The following is a 21151-nucleotide window of genomic DNA, read 5'->3' on the forward strand; positions in this document are numbered from 1 at the left end:
TCAATTTAGATGCCCTCGACAAATCTCTCATGAGTTGCTATTGCTTGTAAGTTGTTAACTACATATAAGTTCATTTTCATTCAGTTCATATTCGTTTTCAATGCATATACTCATTATTTCTTATGTGTTCTCTTATGCGGATCGAAGATCGGTGAATGCAAAAGTCACAATATTATCAATATTGGGTTTGTTGACCCGAGATAAAGTAAATGTTCAAACGGTAAAGTATAACCGCGAAGAAACGGGGGGAAACCTACTCGAGGTTTTGGGCGAGCAATATTCCGTGATTCAATATTGTTTCCTTACAACTACGAGTGAGAGTCTTAATGATCTTTTATGCACATCCAATTAATGATTTTTTCTTACTCGATGTTAAGTGTAATTCCTGACATATATACATAACATGTGCAGCTTCCACTGGATACTACTAGACATTAAAGTTGATAAGGGAATTGTTGAAGTAAGAGACCCACTGAGTAGAGCCGTGGACGGGTTCCGCGACTTGCAGAAGTTGCTGCAAGTGTAATTTCCTTCATCGCCGCGCTATATCTTTTGTGAGATATCAATTAATTATCCACTCATTCAATCATTATTTTGCTTGGCAGGGCTTGGACAGCTTTCAAGAACCATCATAAGCGAGTACACAGGCAGAGAAGCTAACATTTACTCCTGTACCGTGCCCTCGGCAGCCACAAGGGACGAATCTATGTGGATACTACGTTTGCGAGTCCATTCGCATGTTAACCAACGAGAAGCGAGAACAATAATAAATTCAACGTAAGCAATAACATTCACAACTTTATTTATTTTCGTCAATATTTCGTTATCAACATTGATATAGTAATACTCATCTCATTTTCCTATATAGGTCGACTACATGCGGGACACACTCCAACCAAAGGAACACCTACTAGGAATTGCGGAGGAAGCTGGCGGGACTTTTGGTTAAAGAAGTACTAAACAACAAAGGCTTGTTTAGTCCAAATAGAAGCTCTACCTCCAAATAGACGGTCGTTAGTACCGCTTGTCGATCGTGAGCTAAATGTATATATATATATGTAAGGGGAATCTACATGTAAAGGGGAATCGACTTTTGCTTCCAATATTTGTTTGATCGATTATATGAATGAACGTGTACCACTTCTAGTAGCGTACAAATATATGCAACTTTTATTTTCGAGTGAAAAAATGAGGTGGCGGGGGGGGGGGGGTGCTGCATCCCTCAAACCCTAAAGCGACGGGCCTTTTGACGCGGGTGGTAATACCACCCGCGACAAAGGGCCTGTCCCTGCGCGCCCGCGGCTGCCACGTGGTGGACCTTATATCGCGGGTCGTAAGTGACCCGCGACAAAAGGTGGACCTTTTGTCGCGCCTCCCTTGTCGCGCCTGGCCGCCCGCGACAAAAGGGTCATACGACCCGCGACATTAGGCCTGTTTTCCACTAGTGTAGCAATTCATGCGAAATTTCAAAAAAAGAAAACAATACCGTATATTTTTAGAACGGATGGAGCCGTTCCCGTACTGCCGTGTTTGCGGTCGGCGCAGATTAGGGATCGGGTCTGGCAAAACCCATGCGCAGATCAAGCTTACCGGCCGGCAGTTTGACTAACTCCTCCAATCAGCTCCCCGCACGGTGCACGCAGGCTGGCGGGTAGTACTAATCATGCACCAATGTCAACTACTCCTGTGTGAACAATCAGCCAGAGACACACAGGAAAATGCCGAGCATATATATAGCCAAGAACTTGACTATTACTACTCGTGATGCACAGCAAGACACACGCGTGAGTGCGCTGGGACTGGCGCCGTCGCACCGACACCTACGGGCAGCGAAGGAGTGCTTTGCAAGTGTCGCGCGGAACCCGGCAACACGCCATGGATAACTCTCTTTTCTCAGCAGAAGCCATCGGTACCTGGTCAGGGAAGCATCTTAAGACTACTTATAGTGGGAGTAACTTCACTAGTAGTAACTAAGTGTCCAACTCAGCAAATTTGCTTATGTGGCAGTGAGTTATGAGGAGAGAGGAGGATGGAGTAACATAGCTAGTTACTGTAACATCACACTTCCCAAGATACAATGAGTCTATAAGTTAATTAATGAAGACATATATGATACTACTTTGATGTTACAACCACTATGAAGGTAGTAACATAGAGTAGTAACATGTGCATGTTACTACTCTATGTTACTTCCCACTATGACTAGTCTAAGCAAGCAGTGTCAGATCATCACGTGCGTCCGATCGTATTCTGATTCTCCGGGAGCCTCGATTAGAATGCATGATCGGGTACTTCAAAAAAAAAAAAAAGAATGCATGATCGGGCGAATTAGTCAACCTGAGTTCCAGCTCCATCTCCATGTTACGCGCAACATGTGTGAGCGAGCACTGAGCACGCACCTGCAAACTATGCCTTCACTCCACCAGCTGAGTGTCTATAAAGTCCACACAACCAGCAGGCAATCTCTGCAAGCCAAGCATCCCCATCGCCCATCGCGTCTTTTCTTCTCTAGCTCTACTTCTTCTTCGGTTAGCAATGGCGGCAGGTCAGGGAAGAGGCAGCGCAGCGCTCGTCGCCAGCCTCATGCTCCTCTGCCTGCTCCTTCCGGCCGCCGACGCCGCCGCCAAGACGTACATCGTCGGCGACGACGCCGGCTGGAGCAAGAACCTCGAGACCACCTGGCTGGCCGGCAAGACCTTCTACGCCGGCGACGTGCTCGGTGAGTCCGTCCCTCACATCTTTCAGCTAGCTACCTAGCCGTACGTATATATATATATATCGCCATTGTTGCTCACTGCGCAGCGCGCACGCATGCACGCAGTGTTCAAGTACAACAAGGAGCATCACGACCTGGTGATGCTGGGCGGCAAGGGCTACCAGCGCTGCCAGGTGCCACGCCACAGCACCAAGAGCCGGGTGATGCGCACGGGCAACGACGCCGTCACGCTGAGCAGGGGCAACAACTACTTCATCTGCGGCGAGCCCGGACACTGCAAGAACAATATGAAGCTCGCCGTCAAGGCCTGGTAGACGAGCTCGGTCGATCAATGTCGACGCCGCTTACTGTCTGTGGCTTGTTGTTCTCTGAAGTTCTTCTTTTTTCTTGTGGGTTTTCACTGCTGTAATTTATACTTTGTCATGACTCATGACTGAGGTATTTTTCTTGACACAATGATGTTTTCTCTTCGGTTTACCGACCCGAGTATGATGGACCTTTCAAGCCCAACAGAGCCACTTACCAGCCCACTGACCCCAGCGTGGCCCATTGTTGACCTGTCTGACACATGCGGCAACGCCGAGCTCGACTTCTCTGAAATTGTGCTGCTCGTCCTCAGATAAATCTTCAATGCCATTGCTGCGCCAACACATTTTTCGCAAGGGCGTGTTTGGTTCTATATGATGAGCTTTCCCTTCTCTGGCGAGTCAAATTTAGGCCGCTTTGTTGCCCGGGCAAACGAACAATTTTGGCCCACACATTCTTAAAACACGTTTCAGCCTACACGCCGAGGACGCCTGAGATGTTGTTTCTCGAGAGCCAAGCTTCGCGCAGCCAAAAAGGGGGGAAATTGCGCCAAGATCGTACAAGGGAGGAGACGGCGTGAGCTTGCAAACATCCTCAAAAAGTCGGTGCAAGAGATTTAATTTCGTCACCTCCCGCCGATTCGTAGTGCCTATTTATCACCGTTCGGCTCACCACTAAATTCCGCGTCACCATTTCCTCCTTCGAGATCTCCGTTCCGAAAAGGATCTTCATCGACGAGTAGGTAAGTTATGTCATCTACCTCGGTCGATGTAGGACGGAGGTGGAAGCGGTCTTCCCCTCTTCTCTGAGCTGTTTAATACCTTCTCCATCCTCCGGTGGCAGTGAGTACTTCAAGCCCTAGAGCTTGTAGCTAAGGTCTTTTGGCATGTGATTGATCCGAGTAGAGGATGGGGTGGATATGTGGCCACATGGTTTATTTTGATTGTTGCTACTGAATGTTGTGCATGATGTAGTGTTAGATTGAAGGTTTTTGTCACCGTATGGCTTGCTTTGCATGTCATCCTTTGTTGATGAGACCGAGACGTTGTCGATGCTCACATATCCGTAGGATGCAGAGCTTCCTTCGATGTCTGGCATGTGCTCTCTTGCGGTGGAGTTAGCTAGGAAGAAGGCAATCAAAATTAGCAAAGCACATATCACATGCATAGTGAAGGGGGCAGTGAAGGGCACTATGAAGTGGGATGTTTTCCTGTCCATCGCCGTCACCAACAAGATGTGTGATCCCATCAAGAGAACGGTGAGTACTAAAAAGGGGCTCAACCAGTTGGATTCATGTGTCCAAGCTTAAAGACCTTAGCTGCACACAATTGGATGAGGACATATTGACAGCTGCGTGATGCGCGTAGATGTACACGTCCGTTGGGAACCCCAAGAGGAAGGTGTGATGCGCACAGCAGCAAGTTTTCCCTCAGAAAGAAACCAAGGTTATCGAACCAGTAGGAGCCAAGAAGCACGTGAAGGTTGTTGGTGGAGGAGTGTAGTGCGGCGCAACACCCGGTGAAACCGGCGCCAACGTGGAACCTACGCAACACAATCAAGATACTTTGCCCCAACGTAACAGTGAGGTTGTCAATCTCACCGGCTTGCTGAAAACAAAGGATTAAACGTATCGAGTGGAAGATGGTGTTTGTTTGCAAACAACAGTAAAGAACAATGATTGCACTAGAATGTATTCAGATGTAAAAGAATGGACCGGGGTCCACAGTTCACTAGTGGTGTCTCTCCAATAAGATAACTAACATGCTGGGTGAACAAATTACAGGCGGGCAATTGACAAATAAAGATTCAATACATACCAATGATGATTACTATGCGATTAAATCAGGGCATTACGACAAAGTACATAGATCGATCGCTATCCAGCATGCATCTATGCCTAAATAATCCACCTTCAAGTTATCATCCGAACCCCTTCCAGTATTAAGTTGTAAACAACAGATAATTGCATTAAGTATGGTGCGTAATGTAATCAACACAAATATCCTTAGACAAAGCATCAATGTTTTATCCCTAGTAGCAACAGCACATCCACAACCTTAGAACTTTACGTCACTTGTCCCAGATTCAATGGAGGCATGAACCCACTATCGAGCATAATTACTCCCTCTTGGAGTTACAAGTATCAACTTGGCCGAGCCTCTACTAGCAACGGAGAGCATGCAAGAACATAAACAACACATATATGATAGATTGATAATCAACTTGACATAATATTCTATATTCATCGGATCCCACCAAACACAACATGTAGCATTACAAATAGATGATCTTGATCATGTTAGGCAGCTCACAAGATCTAAACAATGATAGCACATGCGGAGAAGACAACCATCTAGCTACTGCTATGGACCCATAGTCCAAGGATGAACTACTCACGCATCAATCCGGAGGCGGGCATGATGATGTAGAGCCCCTCCGGTGATGATTCCCCTCTCCGGCAGGGTGCCGGAGGCGATCTCCTAAATCCCCCGAGATGGGATTCGCGGCGGCGGCGTCTCTGGAAGTTTTTCCGTATCGTGGCTCTCGGTACAGGGGGTTTCGCGACGAAGGCTTTAAGTAGGCGAAAGGGTAGGTCAGGGGCGACGCGAGGGGCCCAGACCATAGGGCCGCGCGGCCAGGGCCTGGGCCGCGCCGCCCTGTGGTCTGGCCACCTCGTGGCCCCACTTCGTTATCCCTCCGGTCTTCTGGAAGCTTCGTGGAAAAATAGGACCTTGGGCGTTGATTTCGTCCAATTCCGAGAATATTTCCTTACTAGGATTTCTGAAACCAAAAACAGTAGAAAACAGCAACTGGCGCTTCGACATCTTGTTAATAGGTTAGTGCCGGAAAATGTATAATAATGTTGTAAAGTATGTATAAAACATTCAAGTATTGTCATAAAAGTAGCATGAAACATAAGAAATTATAGATACGTTTGAGACGTATCACTGCGCACAATGGGATGTGGACACATTGACCATTGGCTTGGACGTGGAGCACTACAAAGGCCACATCATGGTACTCACACTTGTTTAAGTTCATCTAAAGTGCCATTTCTTCCATTTCATCAAACCTGGCAGTACTAACACATTGGATGTCCCCTGCCATAGATAACCCTAAGGACGCCGAGTACCTGAACAAGCCCATCGCGGACAATACCCAAATGCAACTAATCTTCTACTTTGGTCTGGCTACTGGCAGATTTGTCATGGGTTCTAGTGAGCCTCTCGGTACATCTTCCCCTAACTACATAGAGACCTAGGAGTCTGAGACCACCGCCGTGAATGATGATGGTGATGATGTCCCTACTGCTGGTGTTGTCCTTGGTGCTAGCTTTGGTGTTGGGGCTAGTGTTGTTGTTGCTGATGGTGGTAAAAATATTAAGAGGTCATCCTTGGCGGATGAGGCGTGGTCACCATCAACTGCATGACCTAGGTCGTGAAAGCGGTACGTGGCAACTGTCCCGAGGGATAGTTCCCCTCATGTGCACTGAGGCCTCTACGCCGCCATCATGGAAGTCATTGGGTTCAGTCATGAGACTCTGATGGTGGCTCACAACCACCTCTTTGACAACATTTCTCAAGGTAATGGATTTGTTGGGACCTTAGATGACCACAAGGTGCTCTAGCTAAGTACCTTCTTATCCAAGAACTACTACGTGTATTGCTCCTTGGTGACGGTGGTGGTGGTGGTGGTGGTGGTGGTGGTGGTGGTGATGGATTCATGATGATGATGATGCACATTTTGGAGTATCTAGGACTTGAACTCTCAGTTGGTATATCTGAAACCCTCAGTTGGTGAACCTGCGGTGGCAGGATTACACCATCTTTTGTGACACCATAGTAGTTGAATTTGATCATATGATCACACTAGTTGGTACCTAGAACTTGTGATGCTTTTGCCTATATAAATCATACATGCTTATGTTGCAAATTGATTTGCATGCTGGTGTTGCTTATATTGCATTGTTTCCATATGTGTAAACCTTCGGCATGTCCTCTTGCATTCTAGAGGATCGGGCAATTTTAAGCTTATTTGTATTTACTTTTTTTTCATTTTACTTTCAAGCAACCAATCACTATTTTCTATTTATTTTTTAATGCATAGATAACTAGAATTGTGAAAATCTAGTTGGAGAGAATAAATAGCTTTACCTACGGTTTGATGCCCTATACATCCATATTGAGGGGTGCTACAACTATCTATTGTGCTTGGGGTTTATCAACAAGCAACACGAGATTCCTTTCTGACGCATTCAACAAGAAAAACTGCGCATGTGGGCGACGTTGTCGTGGAGCTTTCGCTCAGAACCGCATCAGGAAGCTCATAGGAGGTGCATCTCTAAAACCACGCACACAATAAGGTTAGACAACACCAGTCAAATGCCATCATGGTCGGCTCTGGTACAAATGAGACCACTGTGTTACGCACCTCGATTCTTAGCCACCCGTCATGCGCCTGGAGGGGACATGACGATTCACCACTTGCTCGGGAGGAGAGGGGATGTAGGCCCGTCGACATAGTGGGGGTGGACAACTGTCGCCATGTCCACACCCTGCGAATCACTGAAGGCGGGATCGGGATGGAAGGCCAACAAAAATGACCAGAGGTAGCACAAGTATGGCTTCGGTCGCGTGTAGCGGACCTGGAGTAGGGAGCTCATCTCCGGCTAGGGCTCCAGGAATGGCAGACACATACGAGGCGGAGATGATGGACATGGAAGGGGATCGGCCGGACATGGGATTGGCATAATATAAAACTATGATTTCAAGACAAATTAGCCCATGTCAAATTATTCCAAGTTTGAGCAACTTTAGACTGCAAAAATAGCGATAACTAAGATCTAAAATTGGTATATTACAAAACTACATTTCAAGATTAATCTAGTAATATTAATTTGGCGCTACAAATGTTGATCCTCGTTTCTGTGAAGTTCGTTGAAAAGGTTTACTTAGGACAAGGCTAAAAGTATACTACTACTTACTCCCTCCATCCTAAAAATAAGATGCTCAGCATATTTTTTAAGCTTAGATATATTCGTATCTAGAAAAAGCCAAGTAGTTGTTTTAAAATAAAGTTATTATTTTGAGGATTAATAGAGTGGTAGTGTGGATCAGCTGGTTCCCACACCTTGTTGCTATCGGCGCAGATCATGGATCGGGTCGCGCGGACGGTCAGTGTGTGTGACAAAGCCAGACGCAGATCGTGCTACTGGCTGGAAGTTTGACAAACTGGGGGGCCATCGGGTAGCAGCATAGGAACGACGTCAGGTAGTAAAAGTCAGAAGGAGGAAAACAGGGCACGCTGCTCCTGCGTCGGCCTGGAGCTTCGCCGCACTGGGTCGGTCGACATCGCGTGCGTGCGCTGGGGCCTGCCGGCGGTGGCGAAGGAGTGTACGTGCCTCGAAAGTGTCGTGCAATCCGGCGCACGCAATCGGCGCCAGGCGTGTGCGTGCGGTATGGATGAGTCGCCGGAGCAGTGCCACACACACATAGCATGACCGCCATTGACTGACCGACCGACCGACCCGGGTTACACAGACGCACGCCTAGGCTGCTTATAAAGACCACATCGTGATGACGACCAGGACGTACTCACCCTCCCTCCTTATTCCAAGCCTAACCAAAAAGCCATCGCATCGGATTCGGATCGCGTGTTTTTGGTTCAGGTCGGTTTGGAATTGGAGGAAGCTAGCAATGGCAGCTCAGGGAAGAGGCAGTGCAGCTCTCGTCGCCGGCGCCCTCCTCGTGCTCCTGTCCCTGCTCGCTGGCGCCTCCGCTGCCAAGACGACGTACATTGTCGGCGACGACGCCGGGTGGACCAAGAACCTCGAGGCCTCGTGGCTGGCCGGCAAGACCTTCTACGCCGGCGACGTGCTCGGTAAAGTCCTTGCCGTCGCTGCCTTCCTTCCATGGGCTATATATCACCATGCATTGTTGCTCACTACACACGCACCTATGTCCTACGGCAGTGTTCAAGTACGACAAGGAGCACCACGACGTGTCGGTGGTGGGCGGCAAGGGGTACCAGCGCTGCCAGCTGCCCAAGCACAGCGACCACAGCTGGGTGCTGCGCACCGGCAACGACGCCGTGACGCTCCGCAGGGGCAACAACTACTTCATCTGCGGCCAGCCGGGCCACTGCCAGAACAACATGAAGCTACACGTCAACGCCCTGTAAAGACCCAACTGGACATCGCCATCCTTCATCCTTCTATCCATCCACATGGCTCCGAAGTGACTCTTGCTTGCTTGCCACTAGTAGTAACTTAAGTGCCACTCGGGCATAACGTGTGTCATGATCCAGCAAACGTCCATGTTTTAATGAGTTTGAGTTTGAGGGACACAACTTAATTTGACATCTACATCGAGCTGCCACTTGTTAGTTTCAATACTCCCTAACTCAACTTTGTCTAGATATAGATGTATCTAATCAACAAACTGTCTAATAAATACATCCGCATTTAGACAAAGTTAAGTTAAGTGAATTAATTTAGATCCGAGAGAGTAACTTAACTGCCACTCGCGCATACCATAGTCATGATCCAGCAAACTTTAATTAAGCGTCACCAATGGTTCCTCCCAATTCTCTACTCACGATGCATGTTATGTGCTCGTACGTTGACTTGGCTGTAGCCAATCAGTTCGAGAACCCGATCAGATCACTTGTATACGTCTTGATCTCACGATTCACAAATACAGCGAGCAGAGCCCCGCCACATGGACCACTAGAGGATTAACACACGGAGGCGCTGCAAGGTTTTTTTTTTTCGAAACCTCATCAGAGGGTGGGAGCTAACGCAATTGCATTATAAAAAAATTAAAATTGTCCAGTTAATAAGAAAAACCAGATCTAGAAAACCATAAAATAGGCGGTTAATTAAGGAAAAACCCGACAAAACCAAACACCACAAAGGTCATTGATCTATAGCATACAAAATATAGCAAGTTTGTTTCCTCTGAAGAGCATACAAAACCAAGGCAGCAGACCAGACGGGTGCATCTTGCTTGCTTGGTTGGCTCATGCCTGGGCGCCAAGCTATGACTTGACTTACTAGCTGTAGTAGCCAATCAGTTTGATCAGATCAGCAGCTTCCCATTTTAATCTCAAAGTTAACAAGTACATCATGCAAACCCGCCACACGGACGACTAGAGGGTTCAGTGTATTAATATACGGAGCACTGTAAGAAGAAGGAAAAAAATGTCAGTATTCCATCTTAAATCTCACAAAGGTCAGTTCACCTGCAGCATACCAATGTAGCAGCGAGAGATAAGTTCATTTTCCGGGCGCTCAAGGGAGTGGTGTTTTCGCACATGGGATCGTATGCTTCCTTTATTTTGAAATACATGTTACACATTTTTTAAAATTTCAAAAAAAATCGAACGAAAAATTCGCACGTAAATCTTCACGTGTTGTGCACTTGCAAAGTTGTTTCATGAAAAAACGATTTGCCGCGTGGCATGTGTAAAAAGACAAATTTCAACACTAAAAATAAGGTTTTTCCGAAGATAAATTTTTTTTTTTAACATAGACCACAAAAAATATTGGTTTCTCGCGGAAACTTGACGAACACACATCTATTGTGGAGATGTACATGTAGAATTTTTGTCAAATATTTTTGACATTTCAAATATTATTTTTTGGTAGAGCCTAGAGGGAGCATATGCACCCGGGAGCCGAATTGAATTTCTGCTGAAGAAAAGCATACAAAACGAAGGCAGCTGACCAAAACAGCCTAATTAATCAATCACTAAAGTTGAAGGGATAGTTAGCCCACGAAAAGGTATCTGGGATCATGGCCGTTCACAGGGGACAAAAAAATGGTGAGGGAGGGGGCACCTAAGCAAAAGCCTTAATTTATATGCTTGGCTCAGGCCTGGGATAGGGCTGGCCGGCTTCTTTGGATGCATGTCATTGTTGGGTTACAGGTGGATGTGATGGCTAGAGTAACTAAACAGCATCTAAACTACTGTAGTTTAACTGAAACCCAAAGGTGATTCCCTTCGCAACCATTCAGAGCAAAACCTCCCTTGGCCAATTCCCGGTTTCTAAAAATTTCATTCGGGCGTCATAGAATTTTCAACTTCCGCAAGCATATAATGGCCTGGTGAGTAGGATTACAAGGAGCAGAAGACAGCGCCTGCAGCCAGGAGTACTACTCTAATGTAACTCCAGTTGGCAGACCAGTGAGTTTGAGCGAGTACCTCTTCACCCAGTATGGGTTGCCGGCACGCACCTCAATCTCCATATGAAGCGATGTTTTGTTTACTTACAAAAAGGACATGTTTACCAAGTTCATCAGCAGGCATGATACCCATGTCCTGTATCCGGATGAACACAGTGATTCAGTTAACAGCCTATTTATCTACTTATTACAATCCAGCCAATTTAATAAATAATAATTACGAGGCAAGGCATGGAACTTACCACCAAAACTGGAAGCGCCAAAACGCTGCCAGATGTTGATTGAGCATGGGATTTTCAGGGAGGATGACACAAAGTAGAACATGCCAATTGCACGCGGTGTCCTTCAAAGGACTGATTCAAAGCCAAACCTGTAAACACACAATTATCATACAACATTCAGTGTCACTACCAAGATAAAGGCCATAATGCAACAAAAATGCTGCACTGGAATTGGTTGTCAAAGTAATTGACTCTGTCATATCTGCATTGTTACTGCGAGTATATAAATATCAACAACATCAAGGATTGCACACAAAGGCAAACCTCGTACCCATCTGTTCCCATACTTCATAGATCAAAATTTCACAGAACTACTAAACTAACTAGTACCATGGTTGGGAAGTGGTCGGTTGGGCTGTTCGACTGCTTTGGAGATTTCGGCACCTGTATGCAGAGATACCTTTTTTTCGTTCCTCTTGCGCCTCTTGTGCATGTGTTTCAGTAATCAGTGAATGCAAAGTACTCGTCAATGTTTGATACCGTCTCCTGATCTTGCAGGTTGTTTGACTTTCTGGTGCCCCTGTGTTACCTTCGGTCGCATTGCTGAGATCGTGGACAAAGGCTCCACATGTAAGTGTTTCCCTTCGAATCTGCGATTGGGTAACGCATAAAAAAAACATTGATTTTCTTGGCTGATTCCCCTTGTTTTCAGCATGCTGCATAAATGGGACCATCTATGTTTGCCTAGCATCCATAGGCTGTAACTGCTTGTATTCTTGTACCAAACGATCGGCGATACGGTCGCAATACAACTTGGAAGCATCGCCGTGCATGGACTGCTGCGTCCACTTCTGTTGTGAGAGTTGTGCTCTATGCCAGGAGTACAAGGAGCTGGAAAATCGCGGCTTCAACATGGCCAAAGGTTTTTGCTTCTTACCGAGAATGAAAATTCATGTTCAGAAAGGCACCAACATTACTAAATCATGCTCCACCTCACAACATTTGCAGGATGGGAAGGGAGCAACAAGATGGTGGGGTGTGTGCAAGGCATGAAAGCACCAGGAAAGCAAGGGATGTGCTTCTAGAACATGCATACATGGCTCCAGAATTTACTGCTTGTGGTGATTTAAACTGTCGCGTTAATGGGTTTATGTGAATTTTGATTTGCAATGTTAACAATGCCACCCAAAAGTAAAATAAAGCAGGCTTATGATCATTGTGGTGTTTAATTCTCAAATTGCCAAAATTACTTACTTCTATTCTTATGTGTGGCTTCAACATTCCAACATCAGTAGTCAACACATATTATGTGATTTGCAACTTGATAAATATTGTGAGGTTGCAGGTTGCACTGCATGCCAGTGGCTGTGACAGAAAGGAGTCACTAAATTAGCAATGCTAGACTCAATATTCACTAATCATGGCCTTTCATACTAGCTGCTCCATAAGGCCTTGTTTACTTCTCTCGTATTTTTTTCCCCAATGAGTATGGGGATGGGAGGGGATTTGGTGTCACCCAATCCCCTCAAATACCCTTCCCCAAAAATACACTAGTATAATGGAGAGTTTTTGATTTAGGCAAAAAATGTGGGGATGGGAGGGTATATCTCGGGATTATTTGGTTCAAAACCGGAGAAGTAAACGACTAGTGGGGATTTTCCGGGATACAAAATAATCCCCTCCCATCCCCATAAATACCTTAGAAGTAAACAAGGCCTAAAGGACAAATACTAGCTGCTCCATAAAAACATAGGGCATAAGGTTAAAATCAAATAAAGAAAAGTCTGGGCCAACTCAGCAAAAAAAAAAAAGCTCAATACTTGCAAGTGCAAACCCTTGTGTGCCAACAATGGTACATCTCAGTGCGTAGACAAGGACCAATGTCTAACAATGTTAGTATCTTGGCCACATGTAGGTCCGATCATCTGTGCAGTACAGATGGCAGAGCCAGATATAATGTCCTCCCTGAACAACAAAAAATCAAAGGCAAATGCCAAAAAGAAACACCAAAGTGGAGATCATTAAGAAATTCGATAACATCGATGAAAAATTGGGGCTTTTATTAAGGATAGAGCTACAACAAGGAAATTTGCAGAGCAGCAGAGTCTATCCAACTCGGATTCACATTGAAATTGTCACCAGCTCATCAATTGCATAACTTAAACTTATTTGAGTCAACATCAAAGCTTCGGCTCCTGCTTTTACTTTACCACTAAGTATGCGCCCCTTTGTTACATTCAAGTCAACACGCAACAGTTATTATTTTTATCCCACCAATCCAGTAAAAAGAACTGAACAAAAAGGCATCAGCGTTACCACCAAACTGGAAGCTCCAAAGTGCTGCCAAATGCTGATTGAGCGTAGGATTTTCCGTAGGAACAATCTGGTCGGACAAGCCAATTGGATATGAATTGACGTACTTGGAAAGAGTAACTCAGAGCCAAGCCTGCAGACACAAGGTTAAGTGCAAGAAGCAAAAGAACACCCACAAAACAACAAAAAATGCTGCAATGAATGTACTTTCGGAGGACACTTGTGATACTCCGCACTGATACTACATCACTGCTGCTTTATAAATACCAACAGGATCATGTTGCTCAAGAAGGCCCGGCTACACAGTACACACCATCTATTTCGATATTCCACAGATCATAATCTATCAAACAAATGACCAGCAAGGTGGGAAAGTGGTCAACTGGGCTTTGTGGCTCCTTTGGAGACTGCGGCACATGTATGCAAAGCTATCATCTAATGTTCTTGTTGTGTGGAGATTTTTGATAACGTACAATATCAATTAGTCGTTGATATTTCATTTTCTTTGTTAACGCTACAGGTTGCTTGACATGTTGGTGCCCCTGCATTACATTTGGCCGCATTGCTGACATTACGGACAAAGGCTCATCATGTACGTGGTGCACTTATAATTTTCTCTTGGGTTCAAGCAGAAAAACTGAATGTCTTGTTAGTTGACTCTCCTTGTTTTCAGCATGCTGCATACAGGGGACTCTATATGTTTTGCTAGGGTCCATTGGCTGCCACTGGCTGTATTCTTGTACCAAACGCTCCTCACTGAGGGCACAATACAACTTCCCCGGATCACCCTTCATGGATTGCTGCGTCCACATGTTCTGTGAAAGTTGTGCGCTATGCCAAGAGTACAAAGAGCTAGAAAACCGCGGGTTCAACATGTCCAAAGGTATCTCTCCTCCTTCTGGGTGAAAGAAAAGATAGATAATAAACAAATGTTCACAAGAAATGCCATGATGAATAATTACATTTACAGGATGGAAAGGTAGCAACGAGATGGTGGTGGATATGACAGCACCAGAAAAGCAAGGGATGGAAGTGCTTTTAGACCATGAATAAATCCAGAATTTGATGGCTGGGATGCTTGGCGACTCTCTTCAACGGCTTTGTGTTGATCTTCATTTTCCAATACTCTCTCAGCCACATTTGATCCGACGCTGTTAAATCTCATTTATGTATCCTTGTGTTTTGGCTTTTGTTACTTTTATTTAAGACTCATCAGTCAACATCCGGTGAGCAGGCTGTAGGTTACATTTGCGCACATGTCGCCTGTGCCATATAAATGTACCGCTCAGTCCGCACTGCAATGGCACACTAGTCCTCTCTACTCGCTGGCAAATTGGCATATGCAAATAAGTGCTAACTTCAAGACGAGGAATCATCTCAGTAAAATTTAAATGATACCAAAGAGAAAGGAATCTTTCCATCTACCATGGTGGGCACGAATCTCGGGGAATAAATGAACGGTGACGGAAACACCCACACCCATGCGTGTGTGTACAAAAGTATTTCCGCTAAAATATGTTATTTTAAAAATGACTAGACAAAACACACAAACGACTTTCTGAAAAAGTTTTATATCTATAGAAGCTCATATCTGGAATGCCTAAATGAACACATGAGAGAGTTCAACTATAACAAAATATAGTCCTAAGAAATGTGTACAGATACAGGAGAAAAGGTTTTAATCCAGGGAAATAGTTACCTCAAATGTTAAATCATGCGCATCGAGGTTCCGTTTCCTGGGCTGAAGATATTGTTGCACAAAACACTATCCAGAAGAAGTGTACAACTCTTACTGTGCTCAAAGATCAAACAATATCAGTGCCTTTCATAAGGAGCATTTGCTGCTTATGAGTTTCTTCTATGCGATGATACAGCACCAGTCTGCATTGTTGTTGATTCACTCCCAAGTCAAGTTATCATATAAATCTTCCCATCTTTATCACAGACATCACTAATTCATGTCATCAATATGTTGCCTTCCTTCACAGAAATCGTTCTCCTTGCCAAATCCCATCAACTGTTCACACGGAATTATCCATATGAGAGATTGCTACAATTGTTGCAATCCACCCAAAGAACAAACTAACCAGCTGGTGGCATTCTTGCAGCTGTTTAATCACATGTTCTTAGAAGAAACAGTAGCAGGTCGGGAATTAGATTCTCTATGACCAGCAACAACACCAAACCGAATTATTTTCACCTGCAGACTCATGCCTTCAGCAATGCCACTCTTACTGGATCAATCAGTAGCTGCTTCAATCAATAGTGAGACTGAACAAACATTCCAACAATGGATATGATGAGCCCCAAGCTTGCATAAAACCGATCACCGGTTGTCATCACCAAACAGCACCTTGTAAAATCTCCTCCTCTCCTCCCTCTTCTCCGCACTGTCCAACCGTGCTGCCTCATCCTCTGGCTCCTCTTCCTCCTTCTTTACATCAACATCGCCTCTCCTCCTCTTATTCTCCAAATTTGCAGCACGTCGCCGCTGGTTATACTCGTGCAGCCCCTCCTGCATGAGCTCCCCGAGCCTATCCTTTGCCGCCACCACTGGATCCTTCACCCTCAGCTCGGACACGTCGTAACCCTCACGAAGCACCACCGTGTGGAGTTTGTATCGATTCGACACATAGAAGAGGCATGGATGCCGGAGCAGCAGCCTACCAATGTCCTCCGGCAGCCCGAACTCCCACCTGAAGTGCTCAAGCTTCATAACCGAAATCTTTCTCCACATGGTGAGCGAAAGGAACTCATGAACCACCGCGACGGCGCGCTTCTCGGCCTCCGCGTCCGTGCTGGGCACCGCCCAGTCCTCCGAGTAGGGCGAAATGTAAGGCGTGGAGTTGAAATCCTCCATCTTTTCGTGGGACTTGACCCAAGAGGACGGCAACGAGCAGGTGAACCTCGGGAGGGAGTTTCTCTTGGAGGCAGCGGCCTCGATGGAGGAGATGGCGAGGGAGGGAACCCACCGGAGCAGATCCAGCTCGGCGGCGTTGCGGCGGTGAGGGTACGGGTTGGCGAGGCGGAAGAGGTCGGTGTGGGCCGGCAGGACGCGGAGGAGGTAGTCGTCGGGGAGGCCAAGCGGTCCGCGCAGCGCGGCGAGCTTGGAGACCTGGAGGCGGCGCCCGCGGGCGAGCATGAGCACCCGCGCGAGCCGGTCGGCCATGGCTGGCTCAGACGCGGCGACGGCGGCCTCCTCGGCGTCGACGAGCTCGGCCATCCGCTTGGTGAAGCCGAAGCAGAGCTCCCCGCCGCTCCCGGACGGGCCGTCGCCGGTGAAGATGTCGAAGCAGGATGGGTACTTGCGGAGCCAGTTGGCGGCGCGGCCGAGGAGGTCGAGCGTCTTGAAGCGGGACTGGAGGAGGCGGACTGGGGCGGAGCGGGACGGGAAGCGGAGGAGGAGGCGCTTGATCTGGTTGTTTACGATCCAGCGCCGGTTGCGGCGGAGGGCCGCCTCCAGCGGCGGGTCCTTGGGAGACGACCACCGCGCCATAGCCGCGCTTCAGCGGCGGCGGCGGCGGCAGCAGGACGGGGTGATGCGAATAATTGGGCTTATTTTGGACATGGGCTGATAATCGGCTTTTTCACCTGGGGTGAAGCTCGGATTGCGTTCAGTTCGCTGACGGCCCAGTATTTATTCTAGGCTCATAGGCCCATTGAGAGATCTTCCTCCATTGGACGCGATTGGCAGGCTCCGATTGAACTGAGAGTTGCGGGGTCCTCCTCCCTCGCGCCCGCGGGAGCTCCTGGACACCGACCTGGTCGGCGCTGGGAGGATACCGCACACCCTCGCGCGTCCCGGGTAGCTAGCTGGGCCGCGGCCCAACATCAGGTAATGCGTTTTTATCTTTTCGTTTTTTTTCTGTTGTTTGTTTTTTTTAATTTTTTTTCTAAATCTGAACATTTGTCAAAATTGAAAAAATTCAAATTAAAAAGAAATAACTTTTTAAAATCTGAACATTTTTCAGATTTAAATATTTTAAAATTTGCATAAAAATGTATTTTACTCTATGAACAATTTCCGAATTTGAACATTTATGAATTTGAACAAAATTTATATTTGAAAATTTATACGGTGGGGAACAACAGCCTCCACGAAATGAAACAAGAATCTGGACGAAGGGGAACAACATTCTACACTATGGGGAACTAGGTAAAAGAAAAGAAAGAAAAATACACATAAAGGGAAGAAGAATATAAAATAGAAGAATAAAAGAAGAAGGAGAAGAAGAAAAAAATCGGAAAAGTAAGGGAAAAAAGAGCGTACTAAGCTGCATGTACTGAAATGGAGAAATATAAAAAATCTGAAAAGAAAAATGAAAAACACAAGACGAAACAGCGGCGTATGTATATAAAAATGTTACTTCTACAAATGCAATAACTAGTATTGGTCTACCGGTTCCGTTCTAGCATAACCATGCCCTCTGCGTGAGTTCGATTCCTGAATTCGGCGTCTATTTTTGGCTTTTCTCGCGACAGCAGCGAAAGAAAGGATTAACGAGCTACATGGGCCGAGCCCACTAAGAAATCGCGCTAGCGAGCAGTTTCCGAGTTGCGTCCAGCGTCCTTTTCGTCCCGACCGATTGCCACCCGAGGAGAGTCGTTTGAATCGTGTGTGGCGAGGGCCCTAAACCTGGGTACATCACAATTTCCTTGCGCCTAATCCCGTAATCGAAACCCATCGGTTGCTCTGTTGGCTACACACCTCTAGTTTAGCCACCCGTATGGCGATACCACGACAATTTCACATTGATTTTTTGAACATATGTACAATTCATCATTATTTACAGCTAAGCATTTTTCAAAATTGTATAGAACTTAAAAATATTGATTTCAAAACATTCAAAAAAGGCTCTATTATTCTCCAAAAAGATGTACTCCTTCCGCTAGAACCCGAGCTATGCAATTCTACAAAGACAACACTCAATCTACCAATTCAAAAGCATCGTGAGCTACGTCATCCATATCCCCTCTCTACTGGGGCACACTCAGATAGAAAAAAAAGGTGTCCAAGCACGGCCTGGATCCCTTCTGTGGCCCAAAAAATGTATGGCGCCCTCATGTTGATCCCTACCCACGGGAGGCCGACTGTGAGGCGTCGGACAGAAGTCGAAGTAGTTGCCATGTCGTACACCGATCGGCGGGCATTAGTAGCTAGCGAACTAGCCCCATTCTTTCCCTGCTAAATCGCCTAGCTGCCATGTCGTACACCGATCGGCGGGCATTAGTAGCTAGCGAACTAGCCCCATTCTTTCCCTGCTAAATCGCCTCTCACCTGCTCGAGACCTTTCCCATGCACGCAAAATTGCCACGGCAATTATCGCTAGTGTCCCCTCTCGACACCAATTGGCTAGATGCGCCTACACCAATCCATGACCGACACCCACCGCCTTGGTTGCCCCTCTCGCCGCTTGTCTCGACTCGCGGCGACCTCGCATGTCCGCCTTACACACAAGGTGTTCGGCCATTTGCCTCAGTAGGATTTATTTCTAGATTTTGTTGTTGTCCCCATTGTTCAGTTAATTGGTTGTCCGTTGTTTCGTAGACTATGGATAGAGAAGACGAGATGATGAAACATCATTTCTTGAAAGAGGAAGCCAATACCAGATGAGCACTCGGCGGTTCTCGTTTGTTTTCTACAATTACAATCTGGTGAGCTAAAGAATGTCGCTCCGAGACATAGGTTTGAATTTTGGGAGAAGGAAGAGCGAGGAAAAGCAAAGGATGGGGGATTATGCCATGCGAGATGCCAACTATTTTGCCGACCACCCAACATGTACCCGAGAGTAAATTCGGCACCTATTTAGGATGAACAAGGAGGTGTTCATAAAGCTACTTGTGTGTCGATGTTGGATGCGGTATGGAGGCCGACTGGAGATGCCTTATGGGCCCATTTGGTAGCCTGGGCTCCATTTGGACCTCATCGGCGTAGTGAGATGGGAGCGCACGCGCGTTGCAAATGGGGCATAGGTCATAAAAGGTGTGCCGTTTGGTTTCCATTTGGAATTTTCTGCACCGGAGAGGGAAGCCAGCCCCAATTGTTTGGGTGCATGCACAGACGTCTTTCTCCCCTGGTCGTGCATCGCACACCTTGTTTGGTTCATCACATGAGGGATTAGTATATACCACCTCGAACAAGTTTATCATTACAGATCGGGGATCGGTTCAAGCAAGTCCTAGCTAATCGAGGGATACAAGAGCACCTCCAAAAATCAGCACATCATGGAGCACTAAGCGAGAAGCTGGTTCCGTTGCCGGGTCCTAAGCCGGGTCGCCCTCTCGATGGCTGCGGTGGCGGTACTCGGCATACTCTTCTTCGTTATCCGCAATGGAGTTGATTGCCTTGACCGGCAAGTTAGGTTGGTATAGTTGCGCCTTGTAGATAAAACGGGGCGTGAAGATCGTCTTCATGTCAGCATAGTTTCTGATTAGGTTCCCGACGTACGCATGATGCCTCGGGCAGCGCTAATCCAAAAGGAATAAGTGTTAGTGCGGATAACAATGACATACTTTTAGATCTATGAAGAAACTCAATGAAGCTTACTACCCTAATGTACTCATGCATCATCTCTTCATTAGTAGCATAGAAGCGAGCAACCATCTTTGCTCCGGTCGAGAGTGCGATCGGATTTGATCTTGCTTATGACGCTCCACTTGGTCCTCCACTTTCGATGTGGTTGTAGATCCGAAGAGTGATCGTATGTATGCCAGCAAATGCAAGAACATCGGCAGCTACCTTCCTCATCTAGGCCTCTTGGAATTCCAGGTTAAAACAGACAGCGGTATGGACGAGCTCAACCAACCGCTTCAGCACAAATTCTGAAATCTTAGTTTGCCAAACCATGGCACTTCTGATTACAAACACACATGGTAGAGTCCAATGGTATGATCGCCTACATGGTATGATCGCCTATATGACATAGTTGAAGGAGAAAGATTAGGGGAGCCCAATGGTATGATCGCCTACATGACAAATACCAGAAGAACGTAGCTAAGCGTTAGCACATCAATCAACTACCACTATCGTCCCCACATCCTTAAGCGTTAGCACATCAATGAACTACCACACTACCACATCTACATCCTTAAGCATTAGCACATCAATAAACTAGCACTACCAACGTCAATAAACTACCAAAAAAGAAAGAGTGGCCTTATAGTCAGAAGAGCCACATGCAACACCGAGGTCAGGGAAGCAGGGGACCCTCGCAAAGATGCATGCAGCATAACCGTCATCGTGGAAGGGTCAGATGAAACGACTACAACCGTCCCTATGGTAGAGTCAAATGCAACCTCGACAACCGTCCCCGTGGTAGAGTCAGATGCAACCTCGACAACCGTCCCCGTGGTAGAGTCAGATCCAACCTCGATAGGTGACAAAGAAATGACCTACAATGGATTCTATC

At 46.5% G+C, this 21151-nt stretch overlaps 4 protein-coding genes across 4 annotated transcripts; 3 read left to right on the forward strand and 1 right to left on the reverse strand.

Moving 5' to 3' along the window:
• The first annotated feature begins 2535 nt into the window (after positions 1-2535).
• LOC124675515 (chemocyanin-like) lies at positions 2536-3030 on the forward strand. The gene is made up of 2 exons (XM_047211598.1): positions 2536-2719; positions 2822-3030. Exons 1-2 carry the CDS (start codon positions 2536-2538, stop codon positions 3028-3030), a joined length of 393 nt encoding a protein of 130 aa, XP_047067554.1.
• Positions 3031-8718: 5688 nt separating this feature from the next.
• LOC124647040 (basic blue protein-like) lies at positions 8719-9202 on the forward strand. The gene is made up of 2 exons (XM_047187039.1): positions 8719-8902; positions 8994-9202. The coding sequence occupies exons 1-2, from the start codon at positions 8719-8721 to the stop codon at positions 9200-9202; spliced, it is 393 nt and encodes a 130-aa protein (XP_047042995.1).
• Positions 9203-11820: 2618 nt separating this feature from the next.
• Positions 11821-12514, forward strand: LOC124647051 (cell number regulator 11-like). Its single transcript, XM_047187049.1, has 4 exons — positions 11821-11875; positions 11988-12059; positions 12142-12351; positions 12438-12514. Exons 1-4 carry the CDS (start codon positions 11821-11823, stop codon positions 12512-12514), a joined length of 414 nt encoding a protein of 137 aa, XP_047043005.1.
• Positions 12515-16068: 3554 nt separating this feature from the next.
• Positions 16069-17238, reverse strand: LOC124675526 (protein WHAT'S THIS FACTOR 1 homolog, chloroplastic-like). The gene has a single exon (XM_047211608.1). It carries the CDS (start codon positions 17236-17238, stop codon positions 16069-16071), a length of 1170 nt encoding a protein of 389 aa, XP_047067564.1.
• Positions 17239-21151: the final 3913 nt, after the last annotated feature.

Source organism: Lolium rigidum, chromosome 1, assembly GCF_022539505.1.
Source record: "Lolium rigidum isolate FL_2022 chromosome 1, APGP_CSIRO_Lrig_0.1, whole genome shotgun sequence".
NCBI classification, from domain to species: Eukaryota; Viridiplantae; Streptophyta; class Magnoliopsida; order Poales; family Poaceae; genus Lolium; species Lolium rigidum.

Coding starts and splice junctions, on each gene's coding strand:
- LOC124647051 (XM_047187049.1), top strand. CDS start 11,821: ATGGTTGGGAAGTGGTCGGTTGGGCTGTTCGACTGCTTTGGAGATTTC. Junction 11,876..11,987: donor CTTTGGAGATTTCGGCACCT/GTATGCAGAGAT, acceptor CTGATCTTGCAG/GTTGTTTGACTTTCTGGTGC. Junction 12,352..12,437: donor CGGCTTCAACATGGCCAAAG/GTTTTTGCTTCT, acceptor CAACATTTGCAG/GATGGGAAGGGAGCAACAAG.
- LOC124675526 (XM_047211608.1), bottom strand. CDS start 17,238: ATGGCGCGGTGGTCGTCTCCCAAGGACCCGCCGCTGGAGGCGGCCCTC.
- LOC124647040 (XM_047187039.1), top strand. CDS start 8,719: ATGGCAGCTCAGGGAAGAGGCAGTGCAGCTCTCGTCGCCGGCGCCCTC. Junction 8,903..8,993: donor CTACGCCGGCGACGTGCTCG/GTAAAGTCCTTG, acceptor GTCCTACGGCAG/TGTTCAAGTACGACAAGGAG.
- LOC124675515 (XM_047211598.1), top strand. CDS start 2,536: ATGGCGGCAGGTCAGGGAAGAGGCAGCGCAGCGCTCGTCGCCAGCCTC. Junction 2,720..2,821: donor CTACGCCGGCGACGTGCTCG/GTGAGTCCGTCC, acceptor GCATGCACGCAG/TGTTCAAGTACAACAAGGAG.